The sequence below is a fragment of the Dromaius novaehollandiae genome, chromosome 3, assembly GCF_036370855.1.
Source record: "Dromaius novaehollandiae isolate bDroNov1 chromosome 3, bDroNov1.hap1, whole genome shotgun sequence".
Taxonomy (NCBI): Eukaryota; Metazoa; Chordata; class Aves; order Casuariiformes; family Dromaiidae; genus Dromaius; species Dromaius novaehollandiae.
Window position 1 is genome coordinate 118,181,948 of NC_088100.1, and position 23,020 is coordinate 118,204,967.

A 23,020-nucleotide genomic window follows, 5' to 3' on the forward strand; every position below is an offset into this window, starting at 1 on the left:
CGCGTAAACATCCTGCTGCCCCAGCACAGCCCGATACTGTCTTCCTCCCAGGATGAGGAGCTGAATAATAAGTGACAGTCACGGCTCCTGCCGGGAGGAAAACAGGAAGCGCCTGAGCTGTGCAACCGCTCCAAACAGCGCCCTACCTGCTCTGCTCCCTGCTTGCAGCATGAACTTTCCTTCCTTCCCTTCCCTCCTTCCCCTTGGCGGGTCCTGATGCCGCAGGGGCCGTCGGGGCGCTGGGAACAGGCGCCGCGCTCGCTCCGGGGTCCCTGGGCCCTGGTGCTCAGCGCGCTGCCAGCCGGGTGTCCTCTGCACAGAGCTGAAGCAGGCAAAATTTCTTCATTTCCAATTTCCTGATGCTGGCGGCTGGCAGCACCCCGAAATGGGGATGCTGGAGGAGCAGGGCGAGCAGCCCCGCGCATCTCGGGCTCCGCAGGTGTACGCATGTCCTGGACATCGCAGCTGGCAGGAGTGAGGTGCGAGAAAGTCCCAAATCCTCCCTGGGGGAAGCTCCCATGCCTGAAGTAGCCAAGAGCTGATGCTTTCCGACCGCAAAAGCTGATGGCTACAGAAGCACCCCAGCTGGCGCAGCCCTGCAGCGCTAATCCCTGCCGAGCGCCCGCACCGCGGCATCTCCTGCCGGGGAAGCTCCTGGTGGTCGCGGCGGGGAGCCTCGTCCCCAGCAGCCCGGTGCTATGCGGGCGACCCTGCAAATGCACCACCAGCCCTGGCGTAAGCATGTGTCGGAGGAAACAGCGCAGCCAGCCTCCTCAAAAGCCACTGGTGAGCACAGAGAAACGAGCTCCAAGGATTGGCAGCGGAGGCCGAGAAAAGGCCCTTTTCTCAGCTTGCAACACACCCGGTTTATTCACAGATGCCTGCAACTTTTTTGTCTTATTGTGAGTAATGCACCTCCACGCGGCGCCATTTGCTGCCAATTGGCCAACAACGCCATCGCTCTGGTTTCTGCCTCAGCCTCTCTCGGTGTGAGAGGTGCTCTGCACTTTACATGAGGCTCTGGGAGCAGGAGAACATGTCAAACCTCTGGCTTCTCCCACATCGCTGCAGAATGACTGCCCAACCTTCGCAGTGTTTACTACTTTAAAGCATCCAAAATTTAGGTTTCATATCTGAGTTTCCAAACGCTAGCCTTCCAAACAAGAAACGGGAGAAAAAGTGGGCTTCCTATCTGCTCTTCCTTTGTGAAGAATGTAAAAATATCTCTCGCTGAATTAGGCAGTATTTGCCATCACTTGACAAAGTTCACATTCCCACAAGGAGCCAATGTGCTCGGCCTTCCTCCACGCACACGTGCGTTCGGCAGCGGCCAGCGCAGGGAGGAACAATGGATGGGGATCGGCAGCCCATTTTCTCCAGGTCATGGTCACACAAAACAATACTTCGCAAAATTTTGAAGTGTGGGAGGAACTCTAGAAGCCTCAAGATGAGGATGTTTATCGACATGTAAGAATATCTCCAAAGGGTTTGTGTCCTATGAGAAAAAGCTGAGTCCAAGGCAATCCAGCTCAAGCCATCGCTGGGGCTAAATCTGGAAATCCCCCTTCAGGTGATGGTATTACTAATTTAAAGAAAAAGGAAATAGCTTTCTCACCCCCGAAGAAGCTTCAAATGAAATTTCAGATCCAGCGCCCACAGTGCTACCCTTACACAACTGCATTAAACAGCGGGATGTAAGTACATTTATACGCCCAGTTCAACCTTGGTGCCTGCAAAGGGTGCTGCCCCTGCGGACAGGGAGCAGGAAGCCTTTCAGTGCAGCAGTTGCAATCACAGGCTTGATGGTCACTTCTGAGAGGTCCGTGAAAGACAATCACAGAAAATTTATCAGTAAGTTGAAATTGTCTACAGACACTCAGGAAAGCTTTTCTGGGGAGAAAGGCAGAAGCTGCCACATGGATTTCACACAGGCCTCCGAGTGGGGTTTGGACACCAACACTGAGAGATGGGTATTTCTCCAATCTGGCTGGCAGGAGGACCTTGGGGACAGACCACTCATGCCCGGCAGCCCCATGGCAGCTTTTCCTGCCGTCCCCATCCCATTCCCAACCCCCAGCACCCCGCTGCAGCCAGGGCTCAGCCCGCTCTCCTGGCTCACAGCCCTTGCAGCTCCTGAGCCGTTTCTCCCTTCTGCAGCGCATCCCGCCACGAAGGCCCAGCAGACGCTGGTCATCTCGCCTGCTCCCTGGACAGACCCATCCTGAGAAAGCCTCACAGACACTCTTTGCTTGCAACGTGTTCAGAAAGGTAGGATGCTTTTTTTTGCATCGCTCCTTCTGCCCCTCTGCTTGTTAAACTCGTGGCAGACTGAACAAAAAGGACGTCCTTGGGCCCCGCCGGCCCTGGCCTGGCACCCGGAGCGGCTCCTGTTTGCAGCCCTGGGGCAGCCCCACGGGGCTCTGCGTCGCAGGTGCCCTGTGGGTGATGCTGGCCCAGCAGCAGCTTTGGGAGTGGCAGGCGGAGAGCGCAGGGCGGAGAGCTGGGCTGCTGGGAGCAGTGGCGGCACCCAGCACTGCTCTGCACACCGGCTGCCCGCACCGGCCAAAACCCCACGGCACGTTGGCTTGGATGGAGGCTGCAACCGTCGCATCCTGCGGCTGTGCAGGACGTAGCCCCGTGGGGCTGCCAGCACGACTGTAATTTTACTGTAATACCGTAAAACGAGTCACAATTATTTTACTTGGTTAATGTTTATCCTTCATTCAGGCACCCTCCTGCTGCAAGACCCATCACACTGGAAGGAATAACCGTGGCACGGCAGCACAAAGCAAAATTCATGTCTTCCATGTCTTTCCACCCTCTAAGATTTAAATCCCGGAGCGAGAAATGTGGAAATCTCACTGCCCAGAACAAATACGTTGTCCCAGCAGAGAGATGAGAACTGTCTCACAGCCCGTCTCGGGTCACGTCAGCCCTCCAGGGCTTGAAGGAGACCCAGCAAGCTTTGAAACGCACATCTGCGGCCAGGGCAGCAAGATGGCCATTCCTCGTGTGTGGAGCACCCTCTGGTGGAAAAATCACGGCTTAATGGGCAGAGCAGAGCAAGCCCACGCTGACGAGGAGGTGCCCAAGGTGGCCCCTGCCCTCGGGAGACCTCCCGGAGGTGGGGTGCGGGCACCCATGGCCACCATGCAGCACGATGGAGGCGGACATCTGCTCGGTCTGGGGCCTCTGGGTGCTTTCACCATGCAGACGACGGTCCCGGCCTCTGCCACACTTTTTAGGCAGCCCCACGGGAAAGGGCAGTGGCTCAGCGCCTCCGGTCCCTGCTGTTGGGACCGGCCACGTCCCTCGGGATGTGCTGCCTCTCCTGCCCCGAAACTCCCTGCGGCATTGCGGAGGCCGGTCCCCAACGCCCTGCGATAGCCCCCCGAGCAGACCGGGCCCCAACGGCCCCCAGCCACCCCCACCGCTCTGCGGGACGCTGCACATGGGGCCGTGGGCGTGCGGCTCGTTTCTCCTGGGGACTGAGATAAGCTGCTGGGCCCCAGCATGGGCAGGGTGGCGGCGCACCAGGGACTGCGCAAACGTTGGAAAAGAAGGCAAAAGGCCTCCGAAAGCTGGCGTTGCAGCCACAGGGCGGGAGGCAGTGCTGCGTTAGCTACGTGCACCTTTTGCGCCTCGGGCCCCTGAGCCAAGCCGTTGCCCAAACAGTACTTTAACCCAGGTCCTGGGTGTGTTGCTCCTTAAATAAACACAGGAGTTCCCCTAATCCTTCCCTCGGGCCTGCCCCCGCTCGTGGTGCGCTGCTCGGCTCCCAGCGCCGCGGGACCTCACCGCCGGGCACGACATGCGCTTCCTTCCCCGCCTGCTGCTGGCGGCTGCCCTGGCCACCGCCGCCCTGCTGGGCTGCCGGCTGCTCCTCGGGGGCCGCGGAGGTAACGCCGAGCCCGCGTGGCGGCAAAGTGGCGGCAGAAATGCCCATTCGCATGGCGCAGGGCAGAGCAGCCCGCAGGGGCAGCTCTCATCTTCAGGGTGGCCTGTCAGCATGGGTAGGGTGGGGAGAACGTGCCTCAAATGCTAGGAGGTGACTCTGGAGACCACCACTGCAAGGGGCAAAACGCTGCCGGAGGGCTGGGGGGATCGGCCCTGCCGCTCGGGGAGGAGGCAAGGGCCAGGCAAGCGGAATGGGCGCTTAACACGATTCTTACCCCAAAAATGCATTCCCCTCGGTCCCGTCGATCCAGGGCCAAGCCAGCGTGGGAATGAGCTAATATCAATCAGAGCTTGGGCAAATTGAGCAGAAGCCTCAAATACCTTCAGGCACCACTGTCTTTCCTGCATTCCCTGGTTTTGCTTGCTTGTTTGTTTGTTTCCTAATTATGAGAAGTGTTTCTCTTCCCTGTGTGAAAGCCTGCCCAAATCAGTGAAAAATATTTAACCTCCCAAGTACCTGGGAGAACCCATGAAACTAAGTACGCCTCCCAGGGCTGCCAAATGCCTGCATTAAGCAGATGTGGCAGACAAGAGGTACTAGTAAAAAAATACAGCAAGGAAAACATTTGTCCTCTGCATTCATGGGAGCTTTAAACTCACTATGGCCTCTTCACATCAAAAATAAGAAGATTAAAAAGTAAGGCACAAAGCTGAAATTTGACAAATTAAGAGCGACTGTCATAGATTCGTTTTATTTGCTGTAGCCTTTTATATTTGCTTTTTTGTATTCTAGCTTTTATTTGCTTTTTCCTTTCTATTTCCTTTTTATCTTCATAAGAAAGAGTTTACATATTTAAGTGATGCAAGAACTTACGTCATTTCTGTTCCTCAAAGACCAGTAGCCTTTAAGAATAATCTCCCAGTGTAGCATAGCTTTGATAGCAGCTGATCGTATGATGTGTTCTGATGTTAAACAATTACCATTTCCATAAGTGTGCAGGGGGATCGTGTATTTGCATCTACAAAGCAATTTACCCCTCATGTGCCTCTCAGAATATCTCTGACTACATTTGCTGCCTAGCAAACTCACCTCAATTAATCTCAGCTGAAAGAGTCACAGGGAGGGAAAGAGAGGAGTTAAGAACAAAGATTGTAACTAAGTGGAGAGCTGGATCCACAGTACAAGGCATCCTGGGCGGTGCTGCAGGCTCAGGGGCAGAGGTCTGCGCTGGGCTTTCCTCAACTCCCGTGTTCAAATGGTGTTTTCCAGATGACCTGGCTCCCAGGGCAGAGGAGGCCCCCCCTCTGACGCTGGACACCTTCCTTCATGTCCAGCAGCTCCGGAAGAAGAGGCTGAGAGCTTTCTGCAGCCACTCAGCCAAAGTGGCCATGCTGCCGGAGAGCCGTGAGGAGCGAGCCCGCGTCCTCTCCAGTGTGAGGGTCAGCACCAAGCTGGACTTCCTCTATTGCCAAGCGCCAGCAACAGGGATGGAGGGATGGCGGTGGCTTTTGGAGAAGCTAGAAGAGAAAGGAAATGTGACGGTCCCGATGCTGCTTCCCTACCCTCGGCAGCATGCTCTGCAGACGCAGCTGAGCGAGTTCAACCAGACCATGATAGAGGCCATGATGGGCTCCTACACGAAAGTACTGTTTGTCAGGGACCCTTTCCAGAGACTGATCTCGGCTTACATGCAAGGCATGGGCAGCAGTCCTTCCTTCAGCAGTTTTGTTCAGGATGTTTTAGACGGGGGACAGCACAACGCCAGTCTGGAATCAAAGCCGCTTGTCAGTCTGTGCCAGCCTTGTCTCATCCAGTATGACTACGTGATGATGTTCGGCTTCCTCAGGCAGGAGGTGGGTCACCTGCTGCTTCGGGCCGGGTTGCCAAAGGACATCCGCCTTCCTGAATTCACAGACACCCAGGTGCAGTGGACCTATAAGTGGCTATCGGAGCAGCTATTCAGTGAACTGTCCCTCAAACAGAAGAAACAACTCTCTCATTTCTATCGCTGGGACCTTTCTGCTTTCCAGTTTTCCAACAGTTTGCTATCAGGCCTCCTCAGCATGCCAGAAACCTGGTAGAAATACCCTGGCTGGCAGGACTGTTTCAGAGAGCATCAGTTCAAATGGAAATGCTTTAGAAGATGAGCTGGGTCAGGGGCAGTCCGTGACTCTGTGACCAGGTGCTGGGAAATTCCTCAGGTTGTAGCTCCTGAAGACAAGGCAGGGAACTGCCAGAGAGAGGATATCAAGGCTCTTTACATTGCTGATTTGTGTTTAAATACTGCAGGAACAGGCACTAGAGAAACACACGGCGTGAGGGTGGCACTGGGGCCTAGAAAACCACATGAGAGAAACTGTGATGGGCTGAAGAGTTTTCAGAATGCTTTTTGCAGCATTTTGGGGTAGGTTGGCCTGGACTGGCTGCAGGTCACAGCATCATCCTCACATGCTCTGAAGGCAGTTCTATTTCACTTTCTGGAGTCCCTCTTCCTTTTCAGCCAAGAAGTTTGGCAGTGGCTTCAGTTGCATGACAAATCTGCACAAACACATAGAAGTGCTCCCAAAGGATATCACCTGTTGTCTGTCTACTCTATGCAAGTAGATGAGAAATGACGCAGGATGGGAGACCCTCCTGGGGAAATGCTGGTGCTGTTCCCAATCCTTTCATGCTCCATGAAGACCAGGCCTGGCCCATTATCTGGTTATATATGTTCTGTGTGGACTGTTTCCTATTTTAGGACCCCACATCTCCTGCACCCTCAAGAGAGCAGAGCTCCCCCCACTCCAGGGAGGTGCAACAATGCTTGCTCCATTCACACGTTTAGAGTAACACCAGGTTCCCCTATACAGGTCTGACCTAAATTGGCCAAGCCTAGCTTTCACCAGTACTCACTATCAGCAGGTTAGCAGTGTGCATGAGCAACAGCTGTTTTGATTTACTTGCTAAAGCTGACATAGTACTACTACACCTGTGCTGCGAGCAATGCTCCCATGAGGGCACATTAGCCTGAAGTAGCTGGCTCAGGGTCTAATAGCATGGCAGGCCCCCCCGAACCACAGCGCCTGGTAGTCCTGCCCCCTGAGGAAATCCCTGGGAGAGCCCTCATGGGAACCTCTGGGGCTGCTGCTGGGCCGCTGCTAATACCTGAGCTCAGCACCACCCACCTAGGTCAGATACGCCCACCCACACCACAGGGACAGCCTGCCTGGAGGCTGATGGTCTCCCCTTTGCCAATATATTGCTGTACCTTCCACCTTGTCTCAGCAGCTGACCAACTCGGTGGAGGTGGCCAAGTCAGTATTACTGTGTTGCTGTGGAAAACATGGGATGGCTACTGTGAGCTTCTCCCGAAGAGAAGTCCCAAGGACTTTGCTTTCCTTTGGACTTGACTGCCTGCATGGCCCAGACAGAGGTCTGTGCTCTCTGGGCGACTCGTTTGCTGCGTCCTGCTGGGTAGCCTGGAGAAACTACTCCCCCCTCTCCCAGCCTCAGCCATGGAGATGACCTGTGTACACCTGGAAGGGTCTGTCCTTGCCAAGTGCCAAGGATGAGCTGAAGTTCTTCATCTTTTAAACTGTAACAATTTAACAGTACCAGTTTCCAGAATATTTTTTAGCTTTATTTTGCAATGATGTGACATTCACAGAGAATTCCATACACACTTGTCCGACAAAGACAGTGTCTTGACAACAACGCTGGCTAAAGAATGATAGTGAAAACTCAATTAGAACTGACCTAAAACAATTACTAAAAATTGGCCTACATCAGATCAGATGACCTCCTTTAACCTTCCCACAAATTATCAGACTACAGCGATCATTGCTTAAGTGCCATTATTGTGCGTAATACTTCATAGTCTAATAAGACAGCATAGTTCCCCTTCTGAGGACAGTTTTGGAAGGAGAGAAGCAGGGAAAATTTCCAGATTATCCATAACGGTAGAGTCATGCATTCATATTCTATTTCACTGAAAAGTACTAGGAAAAGAACAGCTTATCTTCATATGTAGCTTTCCCTTCAGCAATGGCAAGCTGAAATCTGGTGCAGCAGCACATGCAGGAACAGATCTGACACAACATCTAGCAGAAGACAGTACTGTGCTTCACAACAGCAGAGTTGTTCTCAGACAGTTCTGTAGTGCAGACCACATTTTAAACTGGGATATCCTATGGCAGCGCCACTTCTTTCTCCAATCCTTTACAACTGGTCCCTTCCTTCTCTAGAGTATCTGGCACTTAGTTCCATTGGAAAGCAATGTATGAAATGTTAAGACAGTGTTAGAGAGGTAAAATAAAATCTCAACTTCATGTTCTTTAGGGTCTTGTACCACCTACACCCTGGCTGGGCATTACATTGCATCTCCCTGTAGATTGCTGTATGTCTCTGAACTTCCCTTTTCCTACACCCCCAAAAGCAGTTTCTCCAGGTTATTTTGCAACCTTGAATTTATACCCTCCCCCCACCTCACCTCATTTGTTTGCTATCATCTACATTCAAATACAATACCCAAAAAAGGATGTTTTGTCCTGACAGCCAGTGGTTGTGGAAGGGTAATAAGAGCGCCCTGAACCAGGGTGGGCCTGAGAGCAAGGGCTGACATCTGTGAAATGGTGGATCACAGATACTACAGCAGGAGACAGGCTAAGGTCTGCAAACCAACAAACAAGCCAGCTCCGGCCATTGCAAATAAACATCGAACTGACCCACAAAAGATAGCCTTGATGAATCTAGTTTAAAAAAATTCAATGTAGCCATGCTACGTGAGATACCAAACCCATTTTGAAATGATGAAAGAAGGTGCTTCCAGAACCACAGGAGATAAACAGCAATTATCCATCCTGCTAGTGATATCCCGTAACATCCCGAGACCTTCTCTGGGAGCAGGACTCTTGCGACTGCAGTGGCTTTTCTGTAAGAAGATGCTGGAACCTCACTGATATCACACACATTGCCTGTAACTCACCAGGTTCTGCATTAACACATATTACATTTCCTTTGTATTTCTTTTCTGCCTGGTTTCAGTGAGGGTGTCCAGAGATCACATGAGGTGGAGTGCCATGGAGGCAACGCAGTTACCAACCTATGTTACGGACCTTGCATTTCGCATCCCTTCTTGGACAAAGAACGTGAATACGCATACTCCAGTGGCTGCGCTTGCACACAAATGTTTACATTTTCTTCTCTGAGAGGTTCTTTACATATTGCCAGTCTTCAGGAGAAAAAAGTAAATGTTCTTGCCCACTACCTCAGAGTTTAAGAAACACCAATATCATATTTCAATTAATAGAACAATTGCATAGCAAGCACTGCAGGCACAAAATACTTTCTGCAACTCATATATACAAATGCCCTTTTTCCAGATGGTAAAACTATAATATTTTAAGCTGAGACATAAATTTATACTTTTCACAATTTTATGCCTTGGAGTGCTTCAAAAATGTTTCAGACTGTGCATACATTGTTAAGTCCTAAGATGGAGAAAAATTTCAAGCAGGTTGTGAGCAAAAATTTAAGGCAATGGAGTCACATCCTCTTGCACCATATTTTTGACAGCCCTAGGAGTGCAAAAATAGAAAAAGGACATTTTCATACAGCTGTGGGCCAGAGAAATGGATAAAAGTTTGCACGTGATGAGCAGGTACAGTACATGGCTGATACAATCTAGAGATAACATGATGCTGCAGTGTTAAATTTGACAGTGACCAGAACTGTGAAAATGGATGTCCAGCATTAAATTCAACATGAAAAATGCATTCAACCCAAAAGGCATAAGGCCATGACACAATAAGCACGTTTTTCAGACAAGCTATCCCTTTAGCAAAATGTATCCATTCCCTTATATTCAGCAAAACTAAGAGCTGTCTTGAAAGGAAAGCCAAGCCCTGGCATAGCAGGCAAGGTACTGACCCTAGAGGGCACTCAGACCCAGCTAATCCCCACCTGCCCTCAGGGCTTGTCTAAATTGCCTTGGGGGCAGTGATCAGTAACTTTCTCTGCTACTGCAAGGTCCTTTCTTTGATATCCTCTCCTATTTAAGAGATGAGCAAAAGATGTGGCAGGGAGAAGGGGAAGTTTGAATGTGTCAAATGAATTAGCGTCCTGCTGGAAATCTTGGTATCTCTAGTTTCTGTCTTTAATCAGAGACAGCAAGGTAGCATGTGAACTAAAAATTCATTAAAGCCCTGGTATAGATGAAGCAGTCCTCATTTAACTTAGGATAAATCAGCTATTGGTCACATTTTAGGGCTTCCATCTGAACAACTGTCCTTATATACATGCATAGATAAGACTTTCACCGTAGCTAGCTAACATCAAAACTCCTCCTCGTCTCCCTCTAGTGTATATCTGGCTTTGCGTACAGAGGGGACACAATGGAGTCTGGCCCTCAGTACGTCTCATGCCCTCCCCCATCTCCACTAGACGACTGCTTATCTGTGTTCAATACATTTAAGTCCTTCTTAGCATAACATCAGAAGGTGACCATTCTTTTCCCCACAGTAAACAAAAAACACCTTTTCAAGCTGGTTGATAATAAGCTTGTCTCCTATCCTTACAGCAATTTTAAATGAAATCTGTAAGATTTTCAATTACACCTGGATAATACCATCATCCACTTTTCATTTAAATTTACATCACAGCTCTAATCTGGCAGCAATCCCCCCTCCTAGAGGAAACAATGATTGGACAATTAAATGAGAAATCTCTATGAATCAGTGGATGAGCCACACGAACACAGATTTTTTTTTTCCATTATAGTGGAAAAATATACTGCCTTGCGGTCTCTCTGGTGTAAGCCCAGTTTCATTAGGAAAGTTTGCTCCTCAGACTTTGCTTTTATACACGTACAGACCATGGCTTAAAGGTTCCTGGCTCAGCAGATGGGCACTGTAAAGAGGAGGAGAAGAAAATCAGTGGGCAACAGCAGCAACACATGGAGGTCCCAGCCTGTGTTCAGTGAGCCCTACTGTGCTCCCGTTAAGGTAGGTGACTTTGTACCATTGAAGATCGGAGCCCATATCCCACCCTTTCTAAATACAAAGGTGTTTGCCTTGTGGCACTTCTGCAAGCAGCCCGTGCCTGGCTCTAGTTCAAGGCCAGATGATCAACAGTTCAGGGAAATTCTCAAAGCATTTTATGAGTCCTTCTCATCAGACAGTGAGCCAGGTGTTAGGTGAGAAAGACTAAGATATCCAGGTTTTGCAGTTAAGTACAGCGTGGTTTAAGCTGACCAAAGCCTGATAGATGCACATGTGGACAAAGAGCTATGTCTTCTGAGTCACACAGTAATCAATGGGCCTCTGTGTAGGGACCCACACCTGCACAGCCCTGTCACAGCACCCCACCAGAGGAGGAGGTCACAAAGAGACAGTGGCAGGGTTAAATCCTGCACACCTTCATATCAAGCCCATAGTCTGTAAGGTGACTCCCAGGGTCATAACATTCAGCAAAAGTGAGCACTGTCAGTAACACTTTCCTCTCTCTCCCTCCATGAGGAGACCAATAAATCACACAGTGGATCTGCAGGATGTGATATGAGTTGTGATCTCCTAAGAGATGACAGTCAGGAGCATCAGGGCAACAAGTCAGTGCTTTTGCTCTACAGACAGCACTTGGGGGATGAAGGGATGAAGGGTGACTTCAGTGGTACTGTATGGCAGCCCTCCTTGTAATGTGAGCTCTAGCAATGTTGGTCTGTGGATTTGTCTCTCTTCTTGTGGCATGTTAAGTAAAGGACAATACACATGAACTAAAACCCAGCTGCTTAAAGTCAGAGCCTCCCCACCCGGCCCTAATTCCAGACCTGAGCCCACACTGACCATCACAACACACTCAGTGTGGGGTGGGCTGGCCAGGGAGCAGACTGTGAAACTAGAAGCAACTACCATTTTGGTGAAGATGTCCACACAAGCATTGCGGATCCTCTCTGGGGTGGCAGGGCTGTCCAGCCTGAATGGTTCAGTCACGCCCGAGTCCTTCCTCGCTGAGTAGATGGCATCTTTAATGGCATAAAACACTGAGGCAGACAGGAACAGAGGAGGCTCTCCTACAGCCTAGATAGAGCACAGGCAAGAGTGAGGTTACAGCTCAAAATAGTCCTGGCCAAGGAAAGACTAATGGGGCTAACAGAAAGAAGAGCAAGTCCGAAGGGACAGTCAGCCATTATTCTCATTCCTTCTTTGTGACCTCTCGGTCTCCCAGATGCGATCAGCAAGGAAGGACTAAGCTAAAAGAGCCCCCAGTCCATTTAAAGAAGGGAAGACAGTAAGAAAATATAGCTTTCTAACACATTAAGGCTGTTACAAAGAAAAAAGGGACTAACCCTTTCCCATAGCCCTTTGGATGGGGCTGAAACTGCAGCAAAGGGAATTCAGATTAGGCACTGGGTGGGTTGTCTGGCCAGAGCACTGTGCTCCATCAATGGAGGCTGTTGCAAACCAGCAGGAATGCTTCTCACAGGGATTACACAAGTACTGTGTAGTACAGGACTCTGAGGTCCCTGCCAGGCCTTCTTTACTTAATTCTGTGATCAGCATTAATCAACCAAATGGTTCTCCTCATTGATGAAGATGTTTCTGTGGAGGGAGGGAAAAGGGAACAGGTGTGGAGGCAGGCCAGGCATATATAGATAATAATACAGGAGGGCCTCTCTGCATGCTCCTTTTAACCATGAATAAAGCAAACTCCTTGATGCTGCATATCCAGCTCCATTCTGTGCAGCCCTGACTAGCTGCAGGGAACAGCACTGATTGCAGGGAAAGCAGCTGAAGGACATGTGGATTAATAATGAACCTGTAAGGGTGAAGTGAGCGCTGGGAAACAGCTAGGGAAGCAAAACAAGCAAATTCAGAAACAACACTGCTGGAAATGTTGAGCCACATGGTGGCTCTGATGCCACGGAAGGGCAACCAGAGCTTTTTGGGCAGACAGCAAGGGAACAGAGGTGCACAGGGAGGCTGTCAGCCTCTATTAGAGCAGAGTCTCTGACACAGCAAAGCCATTTCAGTTCTCTCTTACGGACATTCAGGGTAGCAATGTGGAGGCTACTTCGGTGCCTCTTTACTACAAGGGATAGTATTCATGTTTCTGGTAAGGAATGCAAAAGCATCCTGACCCCAAAATAAAGCCAGCATAAAAACGTTAATTATTCAGACACGTGCATCATCACTTTATCACACGCAGTTTCACAGAAGTATATATCAGTAAGAGAGGCCTGCAGATCTTGCAGATATACCTTGGATGAATAAATTGCCTTGCTGTTTGGACAGTCACGGAGAAGAGACACATAGAATTCTGCTGGAATGTCTCCAAACGCTGGAATTTTGTACATTCCAGGCCCTCGAGTATACAAGTTCCCTTCTGGAGAATAGCGCAACTCCTCCATGGTGAAGAGCCCAAGGCCTTGGACAAATGCTCCTTCTATCTACAAACACATCCAAACAAGGTTACATTCTCTCTTTTTTTTTTTTTCTTTTTTTTTTTTTTTTGTTCATTCCTGCTCAAGAACAAACAGTGATGATTTAAAGCAGAGCTTTCAACCCTCCCTTCCTGGCTAAATTCCCACTTTTCATTTCTAAACCTTGTCCCTTCTGCTGAGTACAGCTTGCCACCTTTACGCAATTCCTGTGTTCCCACATAGATGTGGTTGCATTTCCCTGGTAGATGGAGCAATTCACACACACATACAAACAGATATGCTGTAAATGCAAGACAGGAATTTTGTTGATGAAGCAAGAAAAAAAAAAATCAATGCCACAATATTGATTTCTGTGTGGGCAAATAACACTGAATGAGTTGTACTTGCTGATAATTCAAAGGACAAGAAGACAGAACTGAAGAAGACATCTGAAAACAAATTATTTCACTTTTTCTATTTCAATATAAAACCACCTCGTACTGTCCTGAACACTACATATTCTGAGGTCACCAACACAGCTGCCTGCAAAAACACTCCCATATCTATTCAAATACCAAAGGCTTTATTGTGTAACTTATTCTACTGAAAGTTTTAGGAGGAAAAAAAAGAAGGGGAGCAGATGTGAGACAAGGATGAAGGGGGATGTGTGCTCAAACTATCCTATAAGAGAGAGTTCTGCTGTCTGTGCTCACAGAGAGATCTAACAGACCAGAGCAGTCTAAAGATTCAACACAAATATTCACAAATGTTCATTATCCTGGTAATATGCACTTGTGATCCTGCAGTCATACAACAGTCTTTCCTTCCCACAGATCCTCTGTAGCAATACATGGAGGGACACAGGAAATCAAGATCTGTTGCATGGGCTCCATATAGCTCATGTCTTTTCTCCTAGCCCAAATCTGACAGACTGGGAAGGCAAAAAGACCCTCTCTTCCCTTGAACACTTTGAAAACGTACTTTTGAGAAAAAACTTTTGTTTTCAGAGAACTTTCATTTTAACTATAGTCCAAATCCTACACCAGTGTCAGTCTGTTAGTTAAGGAGTCAGGAGTTAAACTATATCAACATCCAGATTTAGCAGAGAAATTACATTGTATTGGGTAGGTAAGCATGTGCAAATGTCTGATGATTCAGCCCTCAGTATATCAAACAACCCTGTGTCTATTACCTTGATTTGCTGAGAGGTGTCATTGTGATTATGACTGAACACAATATGGAAGAAAGTTTGTCCCTGTCCAGGGAATTTGCAAGCTAAGTGACTGGTTCCAACTTCTGATCAAGTTCCCAGCACGGCAGTACCTGCAGGACTGAATCTACTGCTCTAACTCTTTATTTGCACAAGAATTTTCACTGAAGTATACGTGACTTGGTATGGATGGATAGCAACATAAAAATCAGGTGTGGGATTTAGTCTACACATGCCACATTGTAGAAACAAGCCCTGAGGTGAGGTTATTCCATTATATTAGTATTCTCTGGATGCACTTCTTAGTGGAGGCAGACACTGAAAAGCATCGGTGTGGTGGTAACTGAAGAATACCTTGGAGTCTTTCTCAGTACTCAAGCCAAAAAACCCAGGGTAATTCCTCACCTAATTCTGTGCCTATTGCATGGTTAACTGGGGGTCAAACTGGTTTTACTAGCAAGCCTAAAATGCCCCACTGGATGATCTATTTAAGTGTAAAATGCTGTTTGCAAAGGGACATGTTGGAGGTGGTGAATGGTTCATTTAGAAAACCTGAAATTAGTATAATCATTTTAACATGCTGAAATTAGTGACACTTTTCCTTACCTGTCCTATATCTATGGCTGGGTTCAAACTGGTACCAACATCCATAACAATGTCTGTGCGAATGTTCTAAAAGGCAGAAATAGAGAATAAATCAGCACAAAGCATTGAAACTGAGACATCATTATCTTATACAAGGAAGAGTAATGTATCCAGCACTACCCACATTTGGCCTCTATTCCTGCAATCTATCTCAACTCAATTCTTCATCCTGACTTTTAAACTGAGTTCATCCATAAAGTAAAACAAAGGAAGTCAGTTCGATTTTCCCTAGAGAACCAGTGGACCTGTTTTGTATCAGTATTAGTTCCAAGCTATCCCTGTCAGTGCTCTGTACCACACATATCCAACTAGGTCAGATTCTAGTAATTTGTCTTTTTTTTAATTTTATTTTTCCTTTCTAAAAGTCTCCCAGTGCTATTTTTAATGATTAACTCAAATGTTGCTATTCCTTTGTGCTAACACAGTGCTGTTATCTTTTACTTAAGCAAATCCAATAACTTTTGCAAGCATTCATTAAGCCCCATAATATCCCTGCAGGGCAGACAATTATCATTTTATTATACTTTACAGATAGTTGCACTGTCGAACAGAGAAGTTAAGAAATTTACTGAAGGTCACACTGAACCAATGATAGAGCTAGGAACAAGCTGACGCCCAGTATTTGTTCTAACTCCCTGTGATTGTTTCCTTCACCTAAACATAGAGGGCTATTTCACTGCTGACCCCCTCACCTTGTGGTCACCTGTCAGGCAATCTATCTCAACCTCAGAGCAAGCAACACCATAACTAAAGTAGCAGAATGGTCTCCCTTCGTTCTTTTCAAAGCTGTAGCCAAGATCAGGAATCCTTGATACAAAGAGAAAAAAACCCCACATTTAATATCATGAACAGTCAAAATGAATACAACCACATTGCCACTTACCAAAATCCTTATTTACTTGTGTTTTATCCCTCCCATCAAGCTCACGTAGAAATAAAAAGTATAAATAACTATAAATAGGAATCTACTAAAGCTTCCCTGCACTCCAAAATGCTACTGAAATGATCTATTTTAGCCATCTTTATTTTCCCATGAATCTCAGGGTTTGTGACGACTGTAATGGATTCATTCCCATGAATGCAATAGCAAATCCTTTGCTTTTAGAGTGCAGGTGAATATGTCCTAGAGATCATTAAATTTTGGAGAATAATCAAGTTGAATTGATGAAGTTGAGGACTATTTTTAAGCACAGTTCATGGCAAACTTTGTGTATGGTTACTTATATTTTATTTGAAGGCTGTTTTATTAAAATACTGGCAGCCACTTGGTTAAGAAAGTAACATTTCAGAGATGCAATAGAAATGAGCTCATATTGCATTTTAGTCCTACAGAGTCTCTTCTCAACACTGTGTTTAGTTTTTTATGTGAGCCCCTCTGCCTCAGAGATGATGGATCTCTGTTTGCCCCCAGGAGTAAAGCTGACTAAGAAGAGAAGTGTCTCATTTCCAAACTGCACAGGAACCAGCATGAGTTTAAAGTGAGAGAGTGAAATTGGAAACACTGGGATCTGCTCATGCCACAACAGATAGGATGCAGCTTCAGTCAATTGCTGTAGGTAGCTCTGTCCTCAAGGACACCTCCTGCCCCCTTTTTCCCTGGAGCCCCCGATAGGCAGTAAGACCACCATGGTCATGAGTCTGACACAGGGCAGACCCCCAGGCAAAGCTCCGATTTCACTTATGCCTCCTCAAACCTAGGTTGGCTGCAGTGAAGTTAGATGCACTTCTGATTTACACAAGATCTGAATCTGGCCCCAAGAGATGTGCTCCATCAGGAACCTATCCTCCACTGCCAGGTTAACCTCAGTTTAACATTTCTAGGTGGGAAAGGGCGTGCAGCTGGTGAGAAAAGGGCTGCAGGTCTTAGGTTAGAGCAGTGATAGGGTGTGGGGGGCATAAATCCTCCCAGAAACTCTCTGGATGTATACCATGCAATTGAGTAAGAACTGCGGCTCTGCAGCGTGAATATTCACTCACCTATAAAATCCTGTGGCTGACAGGCTCACACAGTTCACATAGGCTGCTTTAATCTGGCAAAGAAAACAGAGTTTTAAAACAGTTATTGTCCAACCAGTCCCTGCAAAATAGCTGCCCCAAACACATTTTCAGGAAAGCACGTACAAAAGGTACACAGTGACAGACAGTTGGCACAGTACCTGGCACCAGCAGCGCCAAGGAAAATATCACCATGCAACTGCTTCCCCAAATTGCTTCAGCAGCAGCTACCAAGGGCAGAGCTCACCCGTGGGCAGAGGGATGAGACTTGCACTTCGTCTGTTCTGATTTTCAGGGACAGGGAGCACTTTCCCCCTCAGAGGCACAGGTTAAAATGCCAGTTACCTTGACTTCAGTGTGGCCAGGGGAAATCCTGTCCTGACTTTCAGATCACAAAGGCAAAGCTCCTCCCAGGGACAGAAGAGCTTGGATCTGAAAACTGCCTGGGAGGCTGACAGTGCACCAATCTCTTAATATTCAGGATGGAGAGAGACTGCTACCACGAAGCACCACAGGAAAAGGTGAATGGCAGCTCAGCAAAGGGTCATCTTTGTCACAGAATCCCTTCATTAAAAATCAGGTTTCTTCCTGTCCAGGGCTATAGTCTGACTACAGGGATATAAATAACCACTCAAGTTTTTTATTTGGTCTAGTTTGTCTTAGGCAGGCCCCAGGACCTGGAGGTATTAAATCCATAACTGATATTTTGGGGATCAGCCCTTTCAAGCTTTCGTTTCTTCCCTTGCCAGGTTTCTGCTTCACTGCCTTTCCTCAGGCCTTTCCTGGAGGAGGCGGAGGAGGCCTGAAGGATATACCTGCACACTGGGTTGGCCAGTGAAAACAATCTCTGACAAAGCCCATTTGCCCTGTGACAGATGAAGACAGCTTACCCAGTCTTCCCAGGACCCCTTGGGATTAGACTGTTTCATTGGCTCAAGCCTTTTTAGGATAGTCTGACATGCATTCTAAAAAAAAAAAAAAAAAAAAAAAAAAAAAAAAGCAAGAGAGGAACAACATTTTAAGATTTGAAAAGTCAGCCTATAGTTTTAGGAGCAATATAAGTCTCCAAGAATCTTCTGTTTAAATCAACACTGCCTTTAGGACTTTGACATGTCATAAAATGGAACAAAGTTCAGTAACTTGCTACATTGGTAGAAATGTTGACTGAAAAGGATTTTAAAACACATTGGCTATGCTGATAGCGGAAGAGAATCCCAAATACAGCACAGAGCCTTCCAGACCATGACACAAAGTATTAGAAGTCCACTCATTTACACACTAGCTTTGTCTACACCATAGAGGGACACCTTAGAAGGATGAACCCATAATACTGAAAATATATATATATATATATATACATATATATTCATTCTTGCCAAAATTCAGCCCACTCAATCAAACTGCACAGAGAGTAAAAACAACCTCAAGTCCTTTGGGAGCTGTAACTTTACAGATTATCCATCCTCTTTTCTTCAAACCTGAGAACGACCAATACTAAATTCTTCTGTTCAACAGAAGTCATATACCATGCAAATAGATGCATTCATACCTCCACCATGTCAGAGAAACCCATGATGATGCCATTGCTACAGAAGGGTATTTGCTTTAAGCATATCAACATTTAGAAGTCTTTGGTTTAGAAGTTAGTCCCCAAAACCACCTGCAAGTAATATGTGCAGCATACTACATCATCATATATAAGATCACATTAATTACTAAGAAGCTAGCTATTTAAATTGATGCTTTTTTCTGTCCATTTTGAGTAAACACAAATGTTCCATTTATAATTACAAAAGAAATGAAGAATAGTTTCAAAAAATATTGGAAAAAAATATGGTCATTCATTATCTATCACGTCCTGATAGTTACAGCAGGTACAGGAAGTTATAAGGTGTCCTTAGCCTGGAATTCACTTTTGAAGGCTCTACCTTTCTTAAGCAACAGATAAACACACATCAATTTTTCATATTCTAGAGTCCCAGCTTATGACCTAACAGTTCAAATTACTCAATTTCCATACGTGGACAGCCATTCCATTGATGTCTGCACTGACAGAGGCAGCTGTTGGGGAAGTGTTTGGGACTGTGTTTGTGCTCGTCTCACTGATGTAAATTTTGGAGGTGGGGATTCCCAGTGTCCTGCTAGCAACCTGGAGAGCAAAGGTAAAAAACTGGTGAGTGGTTGCTCTTATACATGAGCATGATCATTCATTGCCTATACTGCTAGGGTCTGGAGTGCAAACTCCACCCTCTCCACTGCTAAACTTCATCTTTCTGGGGCAGTCGGTTTGGTGATTGAGAGCTAGCCGGAAAACTATGTTTGCCCTTGACAAACTGAGAAGCATACGCACATATATATGTACACTTTTGACACAATGACAGGCATTCACTGAGACTAAATTCTTATCTCAACAATTAAAGGAATCAGAGGATAAAGAGCCCTATTAGATTTTCATTTCATTTCTCTGCCAGAACAATGTTGTTCCCTTATGCCCTTTTAATGAAAAAGACAAATGCAATTAATAAATTATTAACAAATGCAGTTAAATATGTTTGCAGTGTGACAAATATTAGTATAAAATATACGTATACTCTACTTCTAGGGGATAAAAAGAAATTGCCATAAGAAGCTATATTTTAAGCATAACCTGCACTATCTACATTTTCAGTTTCATGTCACGAATTTAAACTATATGTTAAAACCAAAGAATTAAGATGCTGATGATTCTCATTCTTGCACTCAATTGTAATATTAGGCTGTAAACCTGGCACTGCCGCTAAAACAGTAAGAGGAATTAGTCAGGATTTGTTATCCTGCACATAGAGGAGATTTCAAGCTGTTTGAGGCAATTTTATACAGTGAGTGTAATTTGCCTGAAAAGATGTCTCCTACAGATGAGTCCAAACACATTATTACCTGGATCATTTTGGTGTGAAGTCCTTGACCCATCTCAGTCCCACCATGTGTAAGTAACACAGAGCCATCTGTATACACATGGACCAGAGCTCCAGCCTATAAAAGAGAATATTAATCCAAGAGTCATCATAAGTGAGCTAGTGAAATACTTGGCAGACTTGAGTTACAAACTAGAGAGAGAAGGAGAGAGAAAGATTTGGAACTGGACCAAAGCAGCAAAACTGGATTACAAAACGGAAGAACACGTTGCTCCTTGGTGTAACTAAAGCCACTAGGGTACCCTTGGGGTAGATTTGCTCTAGCATCACTGACTCAAGAGAGGTTCCAATGACATGGCAAACCTCAGCCAGCATTTACAGCTCAGAAAGCAGACGGACCAACCAGAACCTGCCCCTGTGCAACAGAGAGGTACCCTTCATCTGAACTTGCTAACACTGCTGACAGCCCATCAAGTCCAAGAATGCAGGCTATGCATATGGACAAAAACAACATATTGCAGAGTCACAGTGCTGTTAATACTGAGGGAGAGGGAACAGGCAGGGAAAGTAACGTAACAAAGTACCATGAAAACATAGCTGCATTGTGGTACCTTCTGGACCATATAAAGCAGTAACTGTTGTTTCTCCCATTTTCGTTTTGAAAATTTGTGCTCTTTCCTAATCAATTTACTCCTTCCCTGAAAAGCTCTAGTTTGGTACACAGGGAGGAAGGCCTGGGGGAAGCAGCACAAATTTAGCTCATCTACTGAAAAGATAACTGACACTTACGGACCTGGTTCAGAAATGGGATAGTGAAGCTGATGCCAAATTTGGTAGGAATAATGCACATCCCTCTTTTCTTCCAGCGATTCTGCCTGTAAGGAGAGAACATTATTTTTTACTCACCAGGCTTTCATCGCAACTCCATGTCATGCTTCTCTTTGGCTGCTTGGGTATCAAAGCTGAAATGAAGTACTTGACTGCAATACAGATTGAGTTGACCAGTAACTTTTAATGAAATGTTGGCTTTGTTTATGGGTCCCAACAAGAAGAAATCTGAAATGAAGATACTTCCCCAGATATTAGAAAAGTAATTGTCTGGACTATTAGTTATCCAATTATAAATACAAGTCAACTAAAAAAAGAGGAAAAGGCAGTGGAAAGCCTGTACATATTGCCTTGATAGCCATCTGAAGAGCCAGGCAAAGACTAGACTCAATAGACCCCTCTCCTCTGCTTCGTCTCCATTAAAAAAAAGATGATGTCATGCCAAGCCTGACTTGAGCCTTATCTAAGCTACCAAGTCACACACAGAGGTTTACTCCCACAGTGAGTCTGAAGCAATTTCAAAAAGAGAAATTTTTAAAAGTCACTCTCTAAATATATGGTCTGATTTCCCATCATTCCAGTTGTTAAGAGAACTTCAGAAGTTAGTGGGCAACAGGTACCCAGTATCACTGTGGCTGCAGGACACCTACCTGTTGAATTCTTCAATTAGCTTCTTCCTGGCATGATAGCTGGAGCTTGACAAACATTCATCCCAGCATCTTTGCACAGTAAATCCCTCCAGCTTTTGGTTAAAATGGGTTAGGTCTCCTTCATTGTAAAGATTGAGCTTCCGCACCTTCCCAAAGAAAGCGACATATGAAGGACATGACAAGTTTAATGCTTCAAACTAAGTCTTTTTAAGGAATAACATCAAAAGGAAGTTGGTCCCCAGTTTTTACTCCTTTGCTCATTCTACAGAACAATAGAATTAACAGATAAATCTCTGTTCATGGGAAAATAAGGAAACAAGACATTAAAGCTGGAAGTTTTCAAGAAGGATTAGGATTTAAGCACATTGGTAGTAAGATTAAGGTACCTGTTCTCCTTGGACTTTTCTGAACCTATTTATCATTAAAACTGATGTTACACAATTGAGGCTATTAAGGGAATTTAATGAAGCAGAAGATAACCCTTGCTGTAACGCGGCTGTCCTGAGGAAATTTTGAGATCCTGCTAAGGACTCTAGCAAAAATGAAGCAAAAGTTTTTATGCTTCATAATTTGCTGTAGTTGTGTGTCCAGTTGCCAGAGCTTATTCAAAGGCAGTGCTGCCCTGAAACGCGTCAGTGGATTTGTACCTCTTCAGGTGGCAGGCCACACTTCCGAGCAAGGTCACTCATCCAGCACTCAGCAATCATCATTCCTTGAGGCCCTCCAAAGCCACGGAAGGCTGTGTTGGAAGCCAGATTGGTCTTGCAAATGACGCCCAAGCCGCTGACGTTGGGGATGTTGTAGGAGTTATCCAAGTGTAACAGGGCTCTGTCCATAACCTGATGTAGAAAAGAGATGGGGGGAGGGAGGGAAACGGGGAACATTTGACTTTCGTTCACTAATTATCCAGACAGGAAGTAAGCCAGCGCTTCTTTCAGGCTTGAGTATCCAATTTCTCTCCCAGCAGCAGCACAGAGAGGAGATTACACACGTCCCAGTCCTCAGACACACTCAAAAAGACAATTCACACTGATGCACTCCCAACCAGGCCATTAGTTTACACAAAGACACCTTCCTGCCATTCTGCTCTGTACAGCACCAAGTACACTGCTAGCACCAAATGTGTCTCTGGTACTTGCATTCTTCTCCCACTGCAATGCGTTCATTTTGCAAAAAATCATCCAAGACTCAGTAGACCAGGGAAAGAGAGCTAGATTAAACCTGAATGACAGCAGGCTACTGTGTAGGTCACTCATGAAACAGAAGAAGAGAGTTTTCTACTCAACAGTGTAAAATTCTTGGAGACTGGAACACAGAATTACAGCCCATCTTTGTCCTTTGTGCTTCTGAACTCCAGTGTTAAGCTTGTGTGAGGTTTAGGCACTGCTTAACCAGCTTGTTGATTTAGGCACTCTGCTCTGATCCGCATGCTGACTCAGATATTTCCGACTCCGAGGAACTAACCTTCCCCATACCTCCCCCACTGTACTATCAGCCATCTTG

General features: G+C 46.3%; 2 protein-coding genes across 3 annotated transcripts in view; one reads left to right on the forward strand and one right to left on the reverse strand.

Annotated features, from left to right (window-relative positions):
* Positions 1–3,771: 3,771 nt before the first annotated feature.
* On the forward strand, positions 3,772–6,986 carry LOC112980096 (carbohydrate sulfotransferase 8-like). The gene is made up of 2 exons (XM_026094731.2): positions 3,772–3,899; positions 5,168–6,986. The coding sequence occupies exons 1-2, from the start codon at positions 3,812–3,814 to the stop codon at positions 5,977–5,979; spliced, it is 900 nt and encodes a 299-aa protein (XP_025950516.2). The 5' UTR covers positions 3,772–3,811; the 3' UTR covers positions 5,980–6,986.
* A 512-nt stretch (positions 6,987–7,498) lies between these two features.
* XDH (xanthine dehydrogenase) overlaps positions 7,499–23,020 on the reverse strand; it is a 55,645-nt gene continuing 40,123 nt past the window's right edge. For both annotated transcript variants that reach the window (XM_064509930.1, XM_026094681.2), the window contains exons 26-37: positions 22,165–22,356; positions 21,518–21,663; positions 20,833–20,914; positions 20,062–20,157; positions 19,166–19,294; positions 18,036–18,110; positions 17,128–17,180; positions 15,843–15,957; positions 15,112–15,177; positions 13,134–13,322; positions 11,785–11,952; positions 7,499–10,786 (exon numbers count right to left, since the gene is read on the reverse strand). In XM_064509930.1, the coding sequence (XP_064366000.1) occupies positions 10,736–10,786; positions 11,785–11,952; positions 13,134–13,322; positions 15,112–15,177; positions 15,843–15,957; positions 17,128–17,180; positions 18,036–18,110; positions 19,166–19,294; positions 20,062–20,157; positions 20,833–20,914; positions 21,518–21,663; positions 22,165–22,356 (1,362 nt within the window). In that variant the 3' untranslated portion in view covers positions 7,499–10,735. The remainder of the gene's footprint in view (positions 10,787–11,784; positions 11,953–13,133; positions 13,323–15,111; positions 15,178–15,842; positions 15,958–17,127; positions 17,181–18,035; positions 18,111–19,165; positions 19,295–20,061; positions 20,158–20,832; positions 20,915–21,517; positions 21,664–22,164; positions 22,357–23,020) is intronic.